Here is a 16,877-nt window from a genome sequence, read left to right on the forward strand (position 1 = left end):
CCCCTCCCTGCACGCCCTGCAGCCCCCTCCCCAGACAGCCTCCACGTTCCCCCCCACTGCCACCCTCTTAAAGCAACACAAAGACTACCCGTGTGCATGCAAATCAGAACAAACCATATCCCTCACAGCGTCCCAACTAACAGGACGATGGGGAGCTGAACTGGCATTTATACAAATATTCTGTTAATGCCGGTTGTGAAATCATTACAAAGAATATCTCCAGAAATTATTCTGTTCGTTAGCCAGGATTTGGTTTGTCCTCTGACAAACTAAAAGGAGAAAAGGCAAAATGCATGAAGGAAAAAATGGGGGAATGGAAGTTGGCATACAGAACATTAAAAAAAAAGTATTGATTTTGTTTTCTTTTGTTTTAAAGGAAAAAAAAATGGTTCCTAAACTTTACTAGTTTCATTGCTATTGTATTTTGGTTTCTTTACTAAGAATACACTATTTTCACCAATTAGAGGTTCAGCTGAAGACAATTCAATGAAATTTATTCCTAATCATAAATCCAAGCTTAGCTCACGTGCCATTTCCCATCTCTCTCTTTGATTATTGGTCTCTGGGAATATCTTTAAGCAAGCCCCATACAGCAGAAACCCAAACACTGAATAATCCAAAAATAAATTTCTCTGAAAATGCAGACACTGTAGTTAGTAACAGTCTTCTTGAGAGTTCACCTGTATAGGTAAGTTTTGATTCCGAAACTCCAGAGTTCCTCATGCTTTTTTAACAGGAATGTGGACAATATTGTACTTCGATAGCCTGCTGCAGACCTAAAACCTTTTTTCCTTCTTTTTCTGCAATGTATCCATCATGCCATATCATGATCGTGTAGCACCACAGATTGTGTTCCAGGTGTTTACTCCCAATCTTTGTTTTCTTTCCAGGTCTGGTACATGGATAGTTACACTAACAATAAAATTGTCCGTGAATATAAATCAATTGCAGACTTTGTCAGTGGGGCTGAATCAAGGACATACAACCTTCCATTCAAATGGGCAGGAACCAACCACGTTGTCTACAATGGCTCCCTCTATTTCAACAAGTATCAGAGCAACATCATCATCAAATACAGCTTTGACACTGGGCGGGTGCTTGCACAGCGTAGCCTTGAGTACGCTGGCTTTCACAATGTCTACCCTTACACCTGGGGTGGCTTTTCTGATATTGACCTGATGGCAGATGAAATTGGGCTATGGGCTGTGTATGCCACCAACCAGAACGCAGGCAACATTGTCATCAGCCAGCTAAACCAGGATACGCTGGAGGTGCTGAAGAGCTGGAGCACGGGCTACCCAAAGAGAAGTGCTGGAGAATCCTTCATGATCTGTGGCACCTTGTATGTTACTAACTCTCACTTAACAGGAGCCAAGGTCTACTATTCTTATTCCACAAAAACCTCCACTTACGAGTATACAGACATTCCTTTCCATAATCAGTACTTTCATATATCCATGCTTGACTACAATGCAAGAGATAGAGCTCTCTATGCCTGGAATAACGGACATCAAGTCCTGTTTAATGTCACCCTTTTCCATGTCATTAAAACTGAAGATGACACATAATTTTCTTTCCCGTTCCCTCACCTCCCTCCCTCAAAGCAGCGTCATTTGTGATAAACGCTAAAGCATCCACCTCTCTCAGTTCCTTTTAATTTACATTTCTTTTTTCATTAACGAAAAAGCAACATTTTCTACCATATAATGCATTTCAAATACGGCTGAGCCTGTTAAAAATGACCTGTTGGAAATAAAAGCATCTTAACTCATGATTCTACAAGGTCTGTCGAGACCATGTCTTAAAAAGCACTGAAGAGGATTTAAGTGGCTAAAGACAGTTTTAAAAAGATTATGATCTGCCTTATTTTAGAGTCAGAGACTAATGGTGGCTTAAATGCATGAATGTCTTTTTTTACCTCATTTTTGTTTTTAATCTATTGCTCAACTTCAGGAAGTATTTTGGTAGTGTCAGCCACATATTGCACATTGTATTTTTTTTTATTTATTCCAAAAAGAAAGATTTAGGAATTTAATTTACTTGAACATGGAGTATGATTCATTTTGCCATCACCCAACTTCAGATGTGGTGCTGTACAGTATGTTTTTAAATCTCTTGCAAACATTTTATCGACAGTATGTATTTCTACCATTGTAACCACCATTGTGCAATTGTATCTCTTCACTTATGTGAAAGTAAACTAAGTACTATTTTTTATAAAATATATTGACGCTTAATTGCAGTTCTGGCTATGGGTCAATTGAAAATGGTAAAAATCTGAAAAAAAGGTGGTTGTTTCTGAGAAAGACCAATAGTGTCTCAGGCGCGTGATCTCTATTCTCAACGTTGCTTGGTAGACCCCTTATTGGTGCTTACTGGCGAATTCATAACATTGAAGCCTCATACCACAGAATCATAGAATAGTTTGGGCTGGAAGGAACCTCTGAAGGTCATCTAGTCCAACCCCCCTGCCGTGGGCAGGGACAGTCCCAGCTTTACAATTGTTTGCCCAATTTTTATCTCGCGCTGCTGGCTTCTCTCCCTGTCAGTCTCTTTTTCTCCGACTCCCTTTCCTTCCACCATTTTATTTCCCTTGTTTATGCTCACTCCCTGATCTGGGCTTTACAAGAGAGAATCTGAAAGCGGGCTGCTGCCCATGCCTCCAGCCCGAGGGTGAGAGTGCAATCCCATATTTGCGCTGTTCTGGGGCAGTGAGGAGCAACGTTAGAAGTCAAGTTGCTTTCCTTTATCTGCCTGTCTTCTTACCAATAATAGAAGAACATTTATCTGTTGACAAAGCTCTTCTCTGGGATGACAGTAAGCAAGGAGGAAATACAAAGGGAAAGGTTCAAAGCCTGAGTGATCAGCGTGGCACCTGGTAGCCACCATATTGCGTGCCCTTGCTAGAAATCAGCAACAACACTGAGGCCAACCTCTTGCCAAGAGGTTTGAGGTTCGCTAGCAATAGCATTGTTGCTTACGGTCAAAACTGATGCCTTTAAGAAACAAATATTTGTGAAAGCTATGTGGCTCGCTACACTATCTCATTAGAAATTGGGGAGGCGGGGAGTGGGATTTTATTGAGGAAAAGGAATGAGGTGCTGTTTATCTATTTTGGCATAAACGGAAAGAAACTAACATTAAGAACTAGTATAAGACTTTTTATTAAGCCGGGCTATCACATAATGCAAAAAGACAGGTATCTGAAAAATTGTGTGAAAGCTGTGTTCCTCACAAAAGCTGAGATTCTCCTCTTTATACCCTTTGCAACTGGGCTCATAGAAAAGCAAGAATATTTACAAAAATGTTCCTGTTTAAGAACAAGAAAAAAAATTAAATGCACTGACATTTTACCAGATCTGGTTTGAAGACATTTGATTTGCTGATTCTTCCAACATACCAGCTGAGACCATCTTAAGTCTCATGAATGTTTTCACTATTATAAATATATATGTCCATATACATTTACAAGTCTGCTTTACAATATAAGCCCACGTGAAGCTGAACAACAAATTGCCTTATTTTTGATACTAGTTGCAAACCAGAAAACTACTAATTAGGTTTGAAGAACTGATAAAGGGGAAAAAAACAACAAATTGCATTACAACATGACCAGAGAAAAGTTACTCTCCTGCTTCCATTCCCCCCTCCTGTTTAGCTGAAACGATAGCTGTTATCCCTTACAATCAGTTACACAGGATTTGGAGACACCGAGTTCAGCTAAACAGACAAATGAAACCACTCCTGTAACCAGCTTTCCTGTATTGACAACAAAACCTCCTCTGTGACACGCGAAAGCGTATATGACTACTCATTAAAAAAAGGTATTGTGTGTCATATCGGAATGTCTTATGAAAACAAAGTATATTCAGATTTTTATCAAAAGCCCTAAAACAAACCCTAACCTTTCCCCACACACAGAGTAACTTCAACAAAATAAAACTTTTTCACAAATACAGCATTCTTAAAAACATTAGTCATAAAATTGAGAAATTAAACTTCTTTCTACTGTATTGTCATAAACTAGACTAATAGTCACGACACGAGGAGCATGTCATCTGAAAAAATGGTTACTACCATATTTCTTTATAAGCATTTCATACTGTGTCATTAGCATGCATACATTAGTACAAGTTGATAACAGTTCTTACAGTAAGATTAATCCCACCTGATTTCGATGCCATTTAGTTAGCCATTTAAAGGGTAGCAGACTCCTATTAGTCAAAGGAAAGAAAGAAAGAAAGAGATGCTACTACAGGGTGCTAGAGATGGGTGTATAAGGGGGGTAGGAAAGGCCCCTTTGAAGGGTGGTTTGTCTTACTGATGAAGCTACTGTGCTAAAGCATAGAAGTCATACCTAGATAAATCCTGTCCTTCTAAATTGGTAACAATGGGTTGGATTCCAACACCTTTAAACATGAAATAACACCTTGCACAGCATCAATACAACAAAACCTGGTGAGACGTTATCAGGTAAGTAGCACTGCTTCCCGCTAAGGAGCAGTCATTTTTCTGTGAATCAGTGTTGATCACCTGTCTTTTCCAAACTGTAGATTCCAAAGTCATATCCGCAAAAGGCTGAAAACACCATGCCTCGATATAAGCAAATTTGTGTTACAAGCTTTGCCTCCATAATTGAGCAGCACAAGCAAATCTCCATAATATTGCAGCAACCTGCATACATATCAGCAAGTACAGTTTTATTCTTACAGTCAAAGCATAGGCTGTTTGTTATGAGGAGGTACTGACACTGGGGGGGGGAATCTCTCCTTAAACATGAGAAAATTAATTGTAGCGCCTATTTTAGTATCTCGGTGACCTCCTGCTTCAAGGGATAAACATGTAAAAGGCCCACATCATCCCGGCACCCAAAACACAATTCTTAAATTTCACAAGGCCGTGCTGCCGGCAGAGAGGGACGCACACCACCACACACCCAGCGCCGGAACACGAGTCTGCCCACCCGCCAGGCAGGCCTCTCCTGAGGAACGTGAACGATGCGCGCCGCAAAGCCCACAGCTTTCTCCCTGGAACGGGCTAACCATTCCCCACGACAAAAACAGGTAGAACAAACCTCCCCAGAGAAAGCTTCCTGAACGGTAATAATCTTTTATAGTCCTTTTCTGGCCATTTTTTCCAGTGAGTAACTACCAGGTCTATTGTTACGCACATAGGCTGCTCGGCCTGCCCGATCTGTCACAGCGTGCTAGGCAGGCCACTGGCAGAGCGACTCCGTGGAGCCCACTCGGCACTGTAGTCACTGCTAGCAAAAGATGGTATTCAATTTCAAAAATTAAAAGAAAACAGCTGAATGAGACCGAGTGTACAATGTTTTAATCGCAGATTGCTTATATCTGAGAGTATTCATTTCCAGACAAGCTCAGGGGCACTAGCTGTCACTCAGCTCAAGCAGGCTGGATCCACAGCGAAGGAAGACAGATCTTTGTTTCAAGCCACAGCCCAAGTAAATCTGTTACCTGGTAATTTGCCATAATAAGCAATTGCTTAGAAAACACTAGAGTAGAGATGAACAAACCATTCACAGCAAATCATTCATCCGGTAAATTGTATCCTTTTCCAGTTCAAGAATTGCCAGGGAACAGTCTTGATTCATACCAATTTTTATGCTAGTCAAAACGTTTTTGGAAATCATTTGGATGGGCATGTATCTGCCTACAAATCATCCAAGCATTCCCTGCTGCGAATGTTCCTCTACGTCCCCGGCATTCGGGAAGCAATGCTGAGCATTTGGGCATCTTGTCCACAACAGGCCAGCGAGGGCTGCAGCTGCGGAGCTTTGGGACAGGGCTGCATCTCAGGCCGTTGCGCTGGCAAGCTTCCCGCTGCACTAATTCTGAGGAGACCGACTCCCGCTCCACCACATTTTGTAACTGCATCCCACCAGCAGCTCACACTCAAAAGGACTCGAGCATGCAAAGACTAACTTCCACAGGTCATAGAGCCAAATCCTGAAACTCACTTCCCCACCAAGAATAGAGACCATCTTACTGCCAAAACAAAAAGTAAAGCCCATTTTCTAAGCTGAGCTTTCCTCAGTAATTCTCCCACACATGACCATATACACGCACATCAATACGCACGCAAATAAATTAACTATAAACTAATCCTAGAATTATAGAATAAGAAGGTTATTTGCCCCACAGAAAACAGACCATGTAGGTTATGCAAAGATCATTATTACTGAGGTTTCTACATTCAGTTACTGGGCAACTGAGGAGAGACAGAGTTACCCAGCACCGAGTTGTGGAGACTATGCAAAAATGAATGTTTTGTGCAGTATGGCTTTTGCCGGGCTCTGGAAAACAGACGCACTACATCGATGCAATAGCTATGACCACAGATTCACAAAACTGAGATGTGCAGGGGTTTTCTCCAAACTGCAAACGGATCATCCACCTGATTATACTGGTATTATGATTAATTACCACTCTTATAATCTGTGAACTCTTGTAGACTTTCCGGTGCTGTCAATCAGTGTGTTTAGTAAGCATTTCAAATGCTTACTAACATCTCTCTCTCCTTCTTCAGAGGCCTCTCAGTTAGGTAGCACACACTGTGTCAGACAAGCTGCAAGGGTGATGAACCCAAGGGACATACCCTTTCTGCAGCTCTCATTCAAGTCAGCAGGGATTATTCATAAATTTAGAGATTGGCCCCAGATATCAGAACTCTGTATTTCCTCTGAAACCACCATATGGAGGAAATCCTCACTCTTAAAATACAAATCACGTTTATTGATTTTATATCAACAGGAGATGCACAAGCTTCTCATAAGAGCATTCAGCCTCTTAAGGGCTAAGGATATCTGTCTCTATCCCTGAAACAGAGGCAGGGAAGAAAATTCACATTTTCTTTACAATCAGAAATTTCTGCTAGACTCATACGCAGCTTACCAGCTGAGCAGCAGCAGCAGCAGAGCCTGTGGAGTTTTCCTGTGTCTACTGCTTCAGGACACTCCATTAAAATAATTACATTGCAGAAACATTTCAGCAGTCCAAGTGAAACAAAGCTTCTTCAGGATTTTGTTTCAAAAATGGCAGAATTTTAAACACAGCCCACTATAAATGCAGATAATATTTAGATCAGCTGCATTCTGCCCCCACCCTTGAGACCACTGTACAGAAGTCCATTTTCCCTGAAAACTCTGCAACTGATATACCACAGCAGCACAGAAAAGTATATGAAGACACATGAAAATGACAGCTGACAGGTCAGATTTGGCATCTCAAAACACAATCCATTTTACTGTGCTTTTTATACAGAAGCTTGAATTCATATTTACACAGTTCTTATGGTGAACGTGAACGGTAAGAATCCACTGGGTCAGAAATACTCATTTTATTACTTCAGCCTGCAGTGACATAGTGCAGTGCTCGTATTGCTTCATGCAGCTCAGTATTTTAAGCCCTATCCATCTCGCAGCAGAAATTATGTTCCTAACACGGTGCCCTGAAAGGTAGACCAAAGACTCTTCTGGCTCCGGTAATGAGAACATGCTGGGGTACGTGCACTTACAGCTCTCCATTGAAAGAGTCCGAAGGAGCTCACGAGGGCCTCCACATTGCTGCAACTGCTTATTTATAGACGGGTCAAGTACCCTCAAGCATTGTTGCACTCAAAGGTCCTACTGACAGGTACGCTTACCTGTAGCTTTGTATGCTTTGTATCATTTTGGATTATTTTTGTTCTTCGTTCAAAAGAACTCACAATACTAAAACTGCACTTGCAGTGGCATTTATAAATTTATTAAAGTGATTGCTGTATATTTTACTCTATACTAGGCTTGATTCCATGTCCTTTTCTTTCCTTTTTTTTTTTTAACATAAATGGTTTGGAGCCCTTTAAGATGAAAACATTTACTGTTAATACGAGACACTGAAGCAAGCATCAAAGAAGCCATGAATTTCAAACTTCTGTAAAGAGTAGTTGCCAAGTATTCTCTACTCCTGTCTGGTCCCTGTGGAGAGAATAGCTTATTTTAGGTTTCTAGTGAGTGCTACTACCCCAGCCAGCGCATCGGGAGGTGGAGGGGAGAGAGACAAGGACCCAGAAGAGGGTCCTGGGCAACTACCTGCAGCCAGAAGGAATGGAGTACTTGCATACGTTTGGTAAGCAACGGATGCTGCTCCCTTCTGCAGATGCATAGGCCAGAGTCCAAACTGGGCTGCTTAAGTAGGTGCAGTCCCTCTGCAGCCATCCATTCCCAATCTAAGATAATGTGATCTGGTGTACGTAGACAAGAACTCTTCTACTCCAAAGACCTGTTGGGCTTTGAGTCTCACTGCTTTGAGTTTCTGTGAGAATAAGGAAAATGGATTTTTGTGCAAATAGGTGTCAACTGCTATACATGCTTTATCTAAAGTTATACATTAAGTTAGTCTGAAACGTGACCGCATGAAAAAAATTTGGAGAGGAAAATACCTATACAGCAAAGTTGTTGTTTTAAAGTAATCTGAAAGAAATGTACCATATTGTATTACTGAATTGTTACCCCTTTGATTTTCTTAAGCTTCCTGAAGCCATCCCTTAGTTTCCCTCACGCAGTATCAGCCACGTGTACAAACCACCCCAGATTATTTTTCTTTGCATTTTCTCTTCTTTTGTTTGTTCTAATCTTCTTGATCTTCACCTAAACCTGCCCCAACCCCTCTCATCTTGCAGTGTAAATTTTAACAAAGGGCTGTTCAGACAGAACTCAAACTGCACCAAAAATTTATAGCACAGCACGCTTCATCTGGAGAACACCTAGTTTTATTTTCCCAGTTATGTAAAATTTAGCTCTAGTGTGCCCATAAAACTGCCTACAAGCACTACTGATTGTATATCATGGGTTGCTCTACAGAAATAATTTAAAGCAGATTCAAGATAACTTTCTTCCCTTTTATTTCTTTATTTTTAAGGAAATATTCTCTTTCATATCTGCAACGGTGAGAAATTAAATTACCATCATCTTTGTCCAGAGCAGGTTTAGACATCCATTTCACCCTTCTGGATCACACCCCCAAGGTGGTCAGCAACACTTCCATCTCCAGGAAACCAGGCGTCACAGTAATTGAGTGTGCCTCCTGTCAAAGGCGCTTATGCCTTCTGAGTTAAGCTCCAAGTCTGTGTCACACCATGCGGACAGGTTACTTATTTAGGCTTCCTTCATGTGGGTAAACTGGGCTTACCGTCACCTTGAAGGACATTACAGATTAATGGTTACTCAGGACCGTCACTGTCAGTGTAGCACTTCGAGAGACAACCGCCTTTTGGAGTAAAGTACCCAGGAGAACTGCTTTAACTCATTACTACAGCGCTAACGGTAGCTCATTCCTGGAGAAAGAGCACACACCGCCTGGCATTTCTGTAGCAGCCACCTCCTCAGGACTGCAAGGCAATTTACAGACAGTAATTAACACGGTTTCCACTCTGTCAGGAAAGAAAGGAAATTTTTACAAATCTCATTCTTCAAGCTGAGCAGTTTGGACAGAGAACAGCTCAGCTTAAGCCTAACAGGGTTTCTTTGGCTCACCAGGAGTTGATGTTCGATTTCTACTACCTCAAGTCAGTGTACCATTCATTACCTCTCCTGCAGAAGCAAGTATCTGTGCCCAGAAGTTCAGTTCCCACACTCTTACACTGCTTTTTTAATGGCTTTTCCTATTTTGTTTTCAGCCTCGCAAGGAGGCCTTTGTTCATTGGCGAGGTCTTAATTTTGACTCACGAGTTTCAGCCTCAGTGGCATGTATTGCAGGGGTGGCTGGTTAATTCATAACAACGGCACGCCTGTCATGGATAGCTGCCTCCAATGATTTCTGAGGAAAAAATGTCACTTTTATACGGAGTTACTTTGTTTCCCTTCACGGAGAAGGAATCCAAAGGGTGCTGTATGGGACTATTTTTACGCTGCCCGTATTTTGCATACCTGCTATAAGTCTATCTTTCCTGCAGACTGACTTACAGTAACTCCAATACTGCTAGACTTTACTAGCTTCCCTTGGTCGTGAAGAGGATTAGGCGCAGCGCAGAGCATTTTACCCAACCCAAGACGCTCCCACAGCAGGGCAGCGTGAAGGGTGGGGTATAACCCGGCGCACAGCCCTTGGCAGAGCTTCGCACTGACCCACGGTGCTGCACACGCGCATTCAGAAAGAACGGCGGGTACCTACCTAAACATATCCGAGGCTCTCACGTCTCTGGACTAGCTCTCTTCACTTCAGAGCACAAACCTCGTCAAAGTATACTCAAAAGCAGTTCTGTTCCCCGGGCCAAATGAGGGAGGAAAACATAACCATTTTTATATGCTTTTACACTGATTTGAGCGCTGAAGCAGGACTTGGGAGATTCACAGGCCTCATCCTGGCCCTATGCCCAGGAATGAATTTCACTCCGGAAGACTAAACTGCACTCTTACGGCAAATGTTAACGTGCTGTTATTCCAATAGCATAGCAACACCGTGATACAGAACAGAAAAATGACACCATATACAGCAGAGCCCCTAATCTGAAAGACAATAAACACTGTAAAATATAACACATTAAAATAAATAAAATTATCCCAATGGACTGTTTCACAATACATCCTCTAGCTTAATAGCATTCAGTTATAGTTATTCAATAGAATATACTAAATAAATACCAACTCAGTTGATTTTGTTAGTATTTACTGAATGTCAATATGCATGACATACGCCTAGATAATTATGGAATTGGATATTTATGTACCATATGAAAATGGATATTTATGTCATTCGACTGGCTCACAAAAAAATCCAGAAAATCCTATTATTGTAAGCATGGAACACTGCTTATTTGCCATATTAAAACAGAGTAAGAAAACATATGGAAATAGAAATGTTTTACACTGCGGTGTAAGATGATATTCTATTAAAGATGTGAATTAGAAATCAGTATATACAGTGCATCAAATATATCTAGATGAAAGGGCTACATAAATTTCGGTTTTACGTTTTCCTTTCCAAATTGCACTTAGAAAAAACACAGAACTGATTTTACAGATAGTATAGGCATAGATGTAGATGTAAATACAGGCACATGGCTGCACCTGAAATCCACATGGTATTTACAACCATGCCTGCAGACACCATAGCATCTCTGGGCAATTGCTTACACACTGACTAAAGCGATAACATCCAGAAAAAAAATCCAACACCACGCAACGTAAGAAAACTACCCCCTTGTTAGCCAAACTCCCTGAAATGGAGCTATTTCTTCTACCTGCAACAAAGTTTGTCACGCTGCGCAGGGGCTGCAGCCTGCCAGAGATAGTGGGACAGCCACGGACCCCAGTGCCGAGGCAGCTACCGCCGCGCGGTGCAAACAGCAATGTACCCATCCTATGGAAGCTGTAAAGCTCTCAGCAGATGGTCCTGAGAAATCCTGATGCTTCTCCCTTTGCTCACCTGAATAATCAAAGGAACCTTTTTAATAAACTGTACAGCCTAACAAGCTTTGTAAGAAAACAATCTTACTTGTAAACAGCTTCTGCCTGACAGAATAAGCCCTGTTTGCCAAAGTTTCATGCCACTGCCTAGCTAGTCCACTCGCTGGCACGGACGCACGAAGAGGGCATTTTTTTCCAAGCTTGCCACCTGGCCTCCCGGGAATTAGGTGAGGGAGATGGGAGAGATTTATTACAGAAATTTTGATAAATGAGCAGACAGCTACAGCAGGCCTAGAAAAGCTAATCAGGCTTTTTTACAACTTCTTTCTAATTTGTATTCTTTTGGGATACCTTACTTATCTGCTACTAAATAGGGATTCCTCTGGCCTGCCAAATAACCCATTTAAATTAGCATACATTTACATACATCGGCAAACAAATTGGCCGCACTGTCATGTTTGGATATGGTCTTGTCTGAATCCACCTACCAATATTCTCAGCTGGATTATCGTCCACTGACACTACCGGGCCCACTCCTGTGAAGTTTCTGAGCCCTTTTACAAGGTGTTTCGCGAAGTTACAGACAAGGGGCTTTAGCATTTCAAGTAATTAGATATCCTTAGATATCAGTTTAGTAAATGCTCTGTTTTCCATTTCCATTCTTACACAAGCAATACCGTCCATTAATTTTAAAAGGGGCATTAAGGAACAACTCCTAAAGAGGAAACTTTTTAATGTCAGTAAGAGTTGTAAAAGAACTGGCTGAGGAGATTTCCGTACCCAGCGATGTCGGCTATGTGTGAACTGTCATCAGTTACACCACAGTTTTGCTTCAGTCAATCCCAAGCTATCGGACTCAACAAGGAGTCCATACCGGAGTCAATTTTGGAGAAGTGTAATGGTCTGTGAAATAGGAAAGGTCAGATTAGGTGATGCATTATTCATTATAGCCTGAAACTCTGACTGCGTGAACCTCCGACATACTTAGATCTAAAGCATTTATCAGCGCTTTTGGGAGCATTCTTCCATTCAGATTTATAAAGACCAAATATAAACATAGCAATGCTTCAAGAAACATAAAAAGGTCAACATTAAAACATTGTCCCATTGATTCGCACTTTCCTGTGCTTATTGAATTACTGATCTAGAAAGTCACATGTATTTATGAAAGTTGTTATGAATAACCCTTCGTGACTTTGTGCTTTTCAAAAGCAGGTAATATTAAACAATGGTTACTGTGGGCTGTCTTTTGGTAATACATATAAGATACCAGCATTTAATTGATTTTCAACAATTTGTCTTTAACAAAGATCCTTAACTTTGGGGATTTATGGGATAGTAATTTACTTGGAAAAATTGTAGTGTGATTTCTCTTTTGTCAATGACTGTTAAAGGCTTGGCATGAATCAAGACTGCAATCGTGAGCTTCTGTAGAGAGTATAGTTTTATGTTTCGTTTTCAGTAGTAGTAAATCCAGTTAAAGAACTTCCCATGTTTCTCTCCCTGTCTCTGTTTCCACCCCTCTGCTGCAACTCACAGCCTCTTTGAGCTGATAAAACTGTTTGTGGGGTATGCTGTAAAATGGATAAATGGAATAACCTAGGGTTAAGAAGTCAAAAAAAAAAAAAGGATATAAACAACTAGATAGATATTGCCACATAGACTGGGAAAAATAGCCAAAAGTGTCTCATGAGATAGAAAAATGCAGTGCTCATTGATTTGAATTAGAAGTTAAGTTAAACAGAAAGGAAAGATTTAGTATCTGCTATAATTTTGAAACGTGATTACAAAATCGGGTATTGAATTGTCACAAAATACAGACCCTTCCAGACCTCCATCTTGACTGTAGTAAAGGTAACACTGCACATGGAATACAAATGTTAAAGCACGAAATATACAAAAGCACCAACTACAAACAGCAAGATGCAGCAAACTGACTTTCCTATTCTTGGAGAAATTTAAGATGACGTTTTAAAAACTGCCTTGGTTAAAACAAAAGCATGTTACAATAGCTACATAGAAGATCATGGTGAGCTACTGACGGATTTGGCTGAGCGAACCTCTCTCGGTAAGGACAGAAGCGTTAGAGAGATTGTCTGAATTCCACCAGCCCCTCACGCGGGTGATTCTCCTGGCTGGCTCTGCCCTGCCGAGGTGCCTATCTGAGAGGAAAAACAAACCTCAGGCATACTGAGGGGATTCAGCCTGTCTCGGTATGGCTTAAAGAAACCCAAACAGTTTGGAAAAATACAAGCCAGATAATCTTGACAGATATTAGCCACCAGATAACCTGACCTTTACTTCTACATATTTATGAGTCAGGAACTGGCTCTTTATTCACTTCAGTGACTACTGTGGTGTATGTATAGAGGACGCTTGTAAACAGCAGCCAGCCTTCCTAACCGCCACCTTTTATTTTACAAATACACCAGACTGAGTTAGAGGCCTCCGTATTTCCATTTAATTTTATTATCACAGACAGAAGCCCAATTATTGTCGTTGCACTTTTTTGCTTTTCATCCTTCAAGATGCAATAGTAGTCCTATGAGAATATTCTCTTTGTCTACTCAGCTTCCAAGTCGGTATATTAAAACGCCACAGACTGAAATCTTTCTAAGAGAATATATGAAGACACCAGCCTCACCTTTCTGAGTACCTGAGTTCTTTCTAAAATAGCTATCGTTCCTTCAGGAAGTATTTTCTTAATTAATTGATCCAGGCCCATCCATCTAACTTCAGCAGAAAAGGCTGAAGTAAATACTTTTCAAACTCTTTTACAAAATTACACGGAATGTAATTTAGCAGATAACCATGAATTTACACAAAACATCTATACAAAAAGTCACTTTATTAAACAATTTTCTGGCTCAGTAAACCATGTTCAAGAATCTCCAAACCTGTACTAAGTAACCGATTGTTGCTGTTTCACTGACTCAGCTGACAGACATAGCTTTTACTGCATTAATATTCTAAAAATTCTTCCATTCTTTCAATTTTACAGAACCCATCCATCAGTATCACCTACAACAATATTGTCCGAGATGCTATCCTAGCATTCAGCTCTAATTTCAAGAGGTACTAAATAGGTTTTCTCAGGGTAATAATTCATTACAGAAGCTGAAGTTGCTAGACCGTATCAGTTGTGTTGCTTGCAACCACTGAGGCTTTTTGGAGGGGAAAAGATGGTGCACCAGCTTCACGCCTACCTTGTGGCAGTATAAACCTATATAACTAGTCAGTTTTACAGCTAAGTTTCTGGCTGCGTTGTCACACCAGGGTGCAGCAGCTGTATCAAATCTGCCACTCATGGAAAGCGGAAGACATTTTCAGGATCACTGCTGATAACAAACACACATCATACGGAGGAGGCTCAGACTGTATGAGGACGAGTGCCCGGTACTTGATGGTTATTCCGTCGTTCTTTATCATTGACCAGTTGGGGATAATTTCATTCTATTTTACTGGGACTATATCAAGCATAAATTCAAAGACTGTATTAAATGCAGTCAATAACAAGAGAGAGAACAGACACTTCAAAGCCTTAAAGAAATAAGCCCACATTTTATCTTCACGAGTTTAGTATGCAGCTTCTATAAAGGTCTACATTTAAATACAACAATACTTTGATGGCACTTGCTTTGCTTGAGAGCTGGATCTCTATTTTGTACACTTCAAAGTATCTAAATGCTAATAAAAATATCTTTGGGAAAGAAAAGTCCCACTAGAACTTGCACATTAAGTTGAGCCTTTCTACCAAGAATATTACTAAATCCCACTAAATCCTATTTCCATTCAGTCATCAGCAGCTCTGTGCATAAACAGATAGAAAGAATGCTATAAGGGATTATGTTTGCGAAAGAACTATCAGCTATCATTCTCGGCTCATTCTTCAGCAACAAAATAACGATGATTCTTAAAAAAATTTTAATCTCCCTGAATCAAGAGGTTACTGACAACACTATTTTAAACCACATAAGTACCTTTAAAAACTTTAGCAAGATCAAACCGTGAGAAAAACTCCTAGAGATGAGCAGTTTTCTTACTGTAACTTGCTGTTAGTAGCACAATGGTCAGGAATACAGAATGAGGGATTATATCAGATTTGCCCCAAAATACCCTGAATATTGGTGGAAAATGAAAGATGTCAATAAACATATAGAAAGATGTACGAGAAGAACTTGTATATTTTTTTTGTTAGATTGTATGAACTTATGCAACAGGGAGAGAGATTTCTTCTGAAACACTTTTTTGAAAGGAGAAGACAGCAGATGTAAGACGTAAAATATTTCAATAGCTTTAAAACAAATCCAGGTCAAACTTGAAAAGACACTTTCACCCCAAACATCCTTGCACACACAGATTTAACTTGTAGAATAATATGATACTTCTGAATAATTTCTTGCTTCTGAACTACTAGTGCAAAGCTAACATATTTCACTTCATGTAAGGGAGAGGGATTTGTTTTGCCATTATGAATGGAAGGGAGTTCGTAACCTTATGAAGAATGTCATTCATCCAACAATTGCATTGGTTGGCAGAAAGCAGACGCAACACAAACAACATATTGGGAATTGCGCAGGAACTGGTAGGCACATGTTGATAAGCGGCAGGGAGCTGTCTTTCCAACTGCAAGAGCCACCGACTTCAGTGTCCACAGGGATTCTTCCATCAAGGTAAGCGGATGAGCCCATTTCTGGACTACCAGCAACACTGTCGGCATCCATTCTTACAACCTATTTGTCAGCACTTTCCTCCAGGAGGTCTTAGCCCATTCACGTCACTCGCACGCCGCTTCAGGGACCAGACGTGGATTAACTCACCCTCTGTCCCTGCTCCTCAGCAATCACACTAAGAGACAGCTCACACTGAGAGAAAGTTAAGTCCTTGTGAGTGCCTTTAAGGCACATGGGTGCCTTAAAATTATCTTCCCATAGGTCCTGCCTCTGAGCCTACACATCCTACTTTAATACTTCAACCTTAATTACTATTTCCATAGCTTCCCTCAAAGGCCGAAGGGAAAAGTGTGCCTACTCCTGGCATACTTCTCTCTTTAGCCAGCCAAACCTGTACTCACTCAGGATAGATCCTGAACCAGGAAAATATTCCCTGTTGGCTGTAGAAGGAAGAGAACAGATCGAGATTTACTCATCACCTCTCAGAATCAGAGGGGGCAGACTCAATATTCAGATATCATTAAATTTATATATATTTTGAAATATTGCATTTGTTTCACTAAGATTTGAGAACTTTAGTACACTTCCATGGAAATTGCCCCTCAGAATGCCAGAAAATTCTCAGAGAAAATTAATTTACCTCACCTAGAGCAATTTTTTCTGATTTAGCCATTTTCTAGTCTGATATGGGCTTCAGAACTTGTGCTGCTAACTGCATGCTATACACACTGACGACTTTGGGGGTTCTGGAAAGAAAATATTGGGTTTGGTGCTATTCTTTCTTCTCTCTAAGGATA

The 16,877-nt window shown here is 40.7% G+C and overlaps 1 protein-coding gene across 1 annotated transcript in view; it reads left to right on the top strand.

Moving 5' to 3' along the window:
* Positions 1-1,568, top strand: part of OLFM3 (olfactomedin 3) — a 23,224-nt gene extending 21,656 nt beyond the window's left edge. Inside the window, exon 7 of the mRNA XM_009333736.1 lies at positions 891-1,568. Within this exon, the coding sequence (XP_009332011.1) occupies positions 891-1,568 (678 nt within the window). The remainder of the gene's footprint in view (positions 1-890) is intronic.
* Positions 1,569-16,877: the final 15,309 nt, after the last annotated feature.

This window comes from Pygoscelis adeliae, unplaced genomic scaffold (assembly GCF_000699105.1).
Source record: "Pygoscelis adeliae isolate BGI_AS28 unplaced genomic scaffold, ASM69910v1 Scaffold10, whole genome shotgun sequence".
Lineage (NCBI taxonomy): Eukaryota > Metazoa > Chordata > Aves > Sphenisciformes > Spheniscidae > Pygoscelis > Pygoscelis adeliae.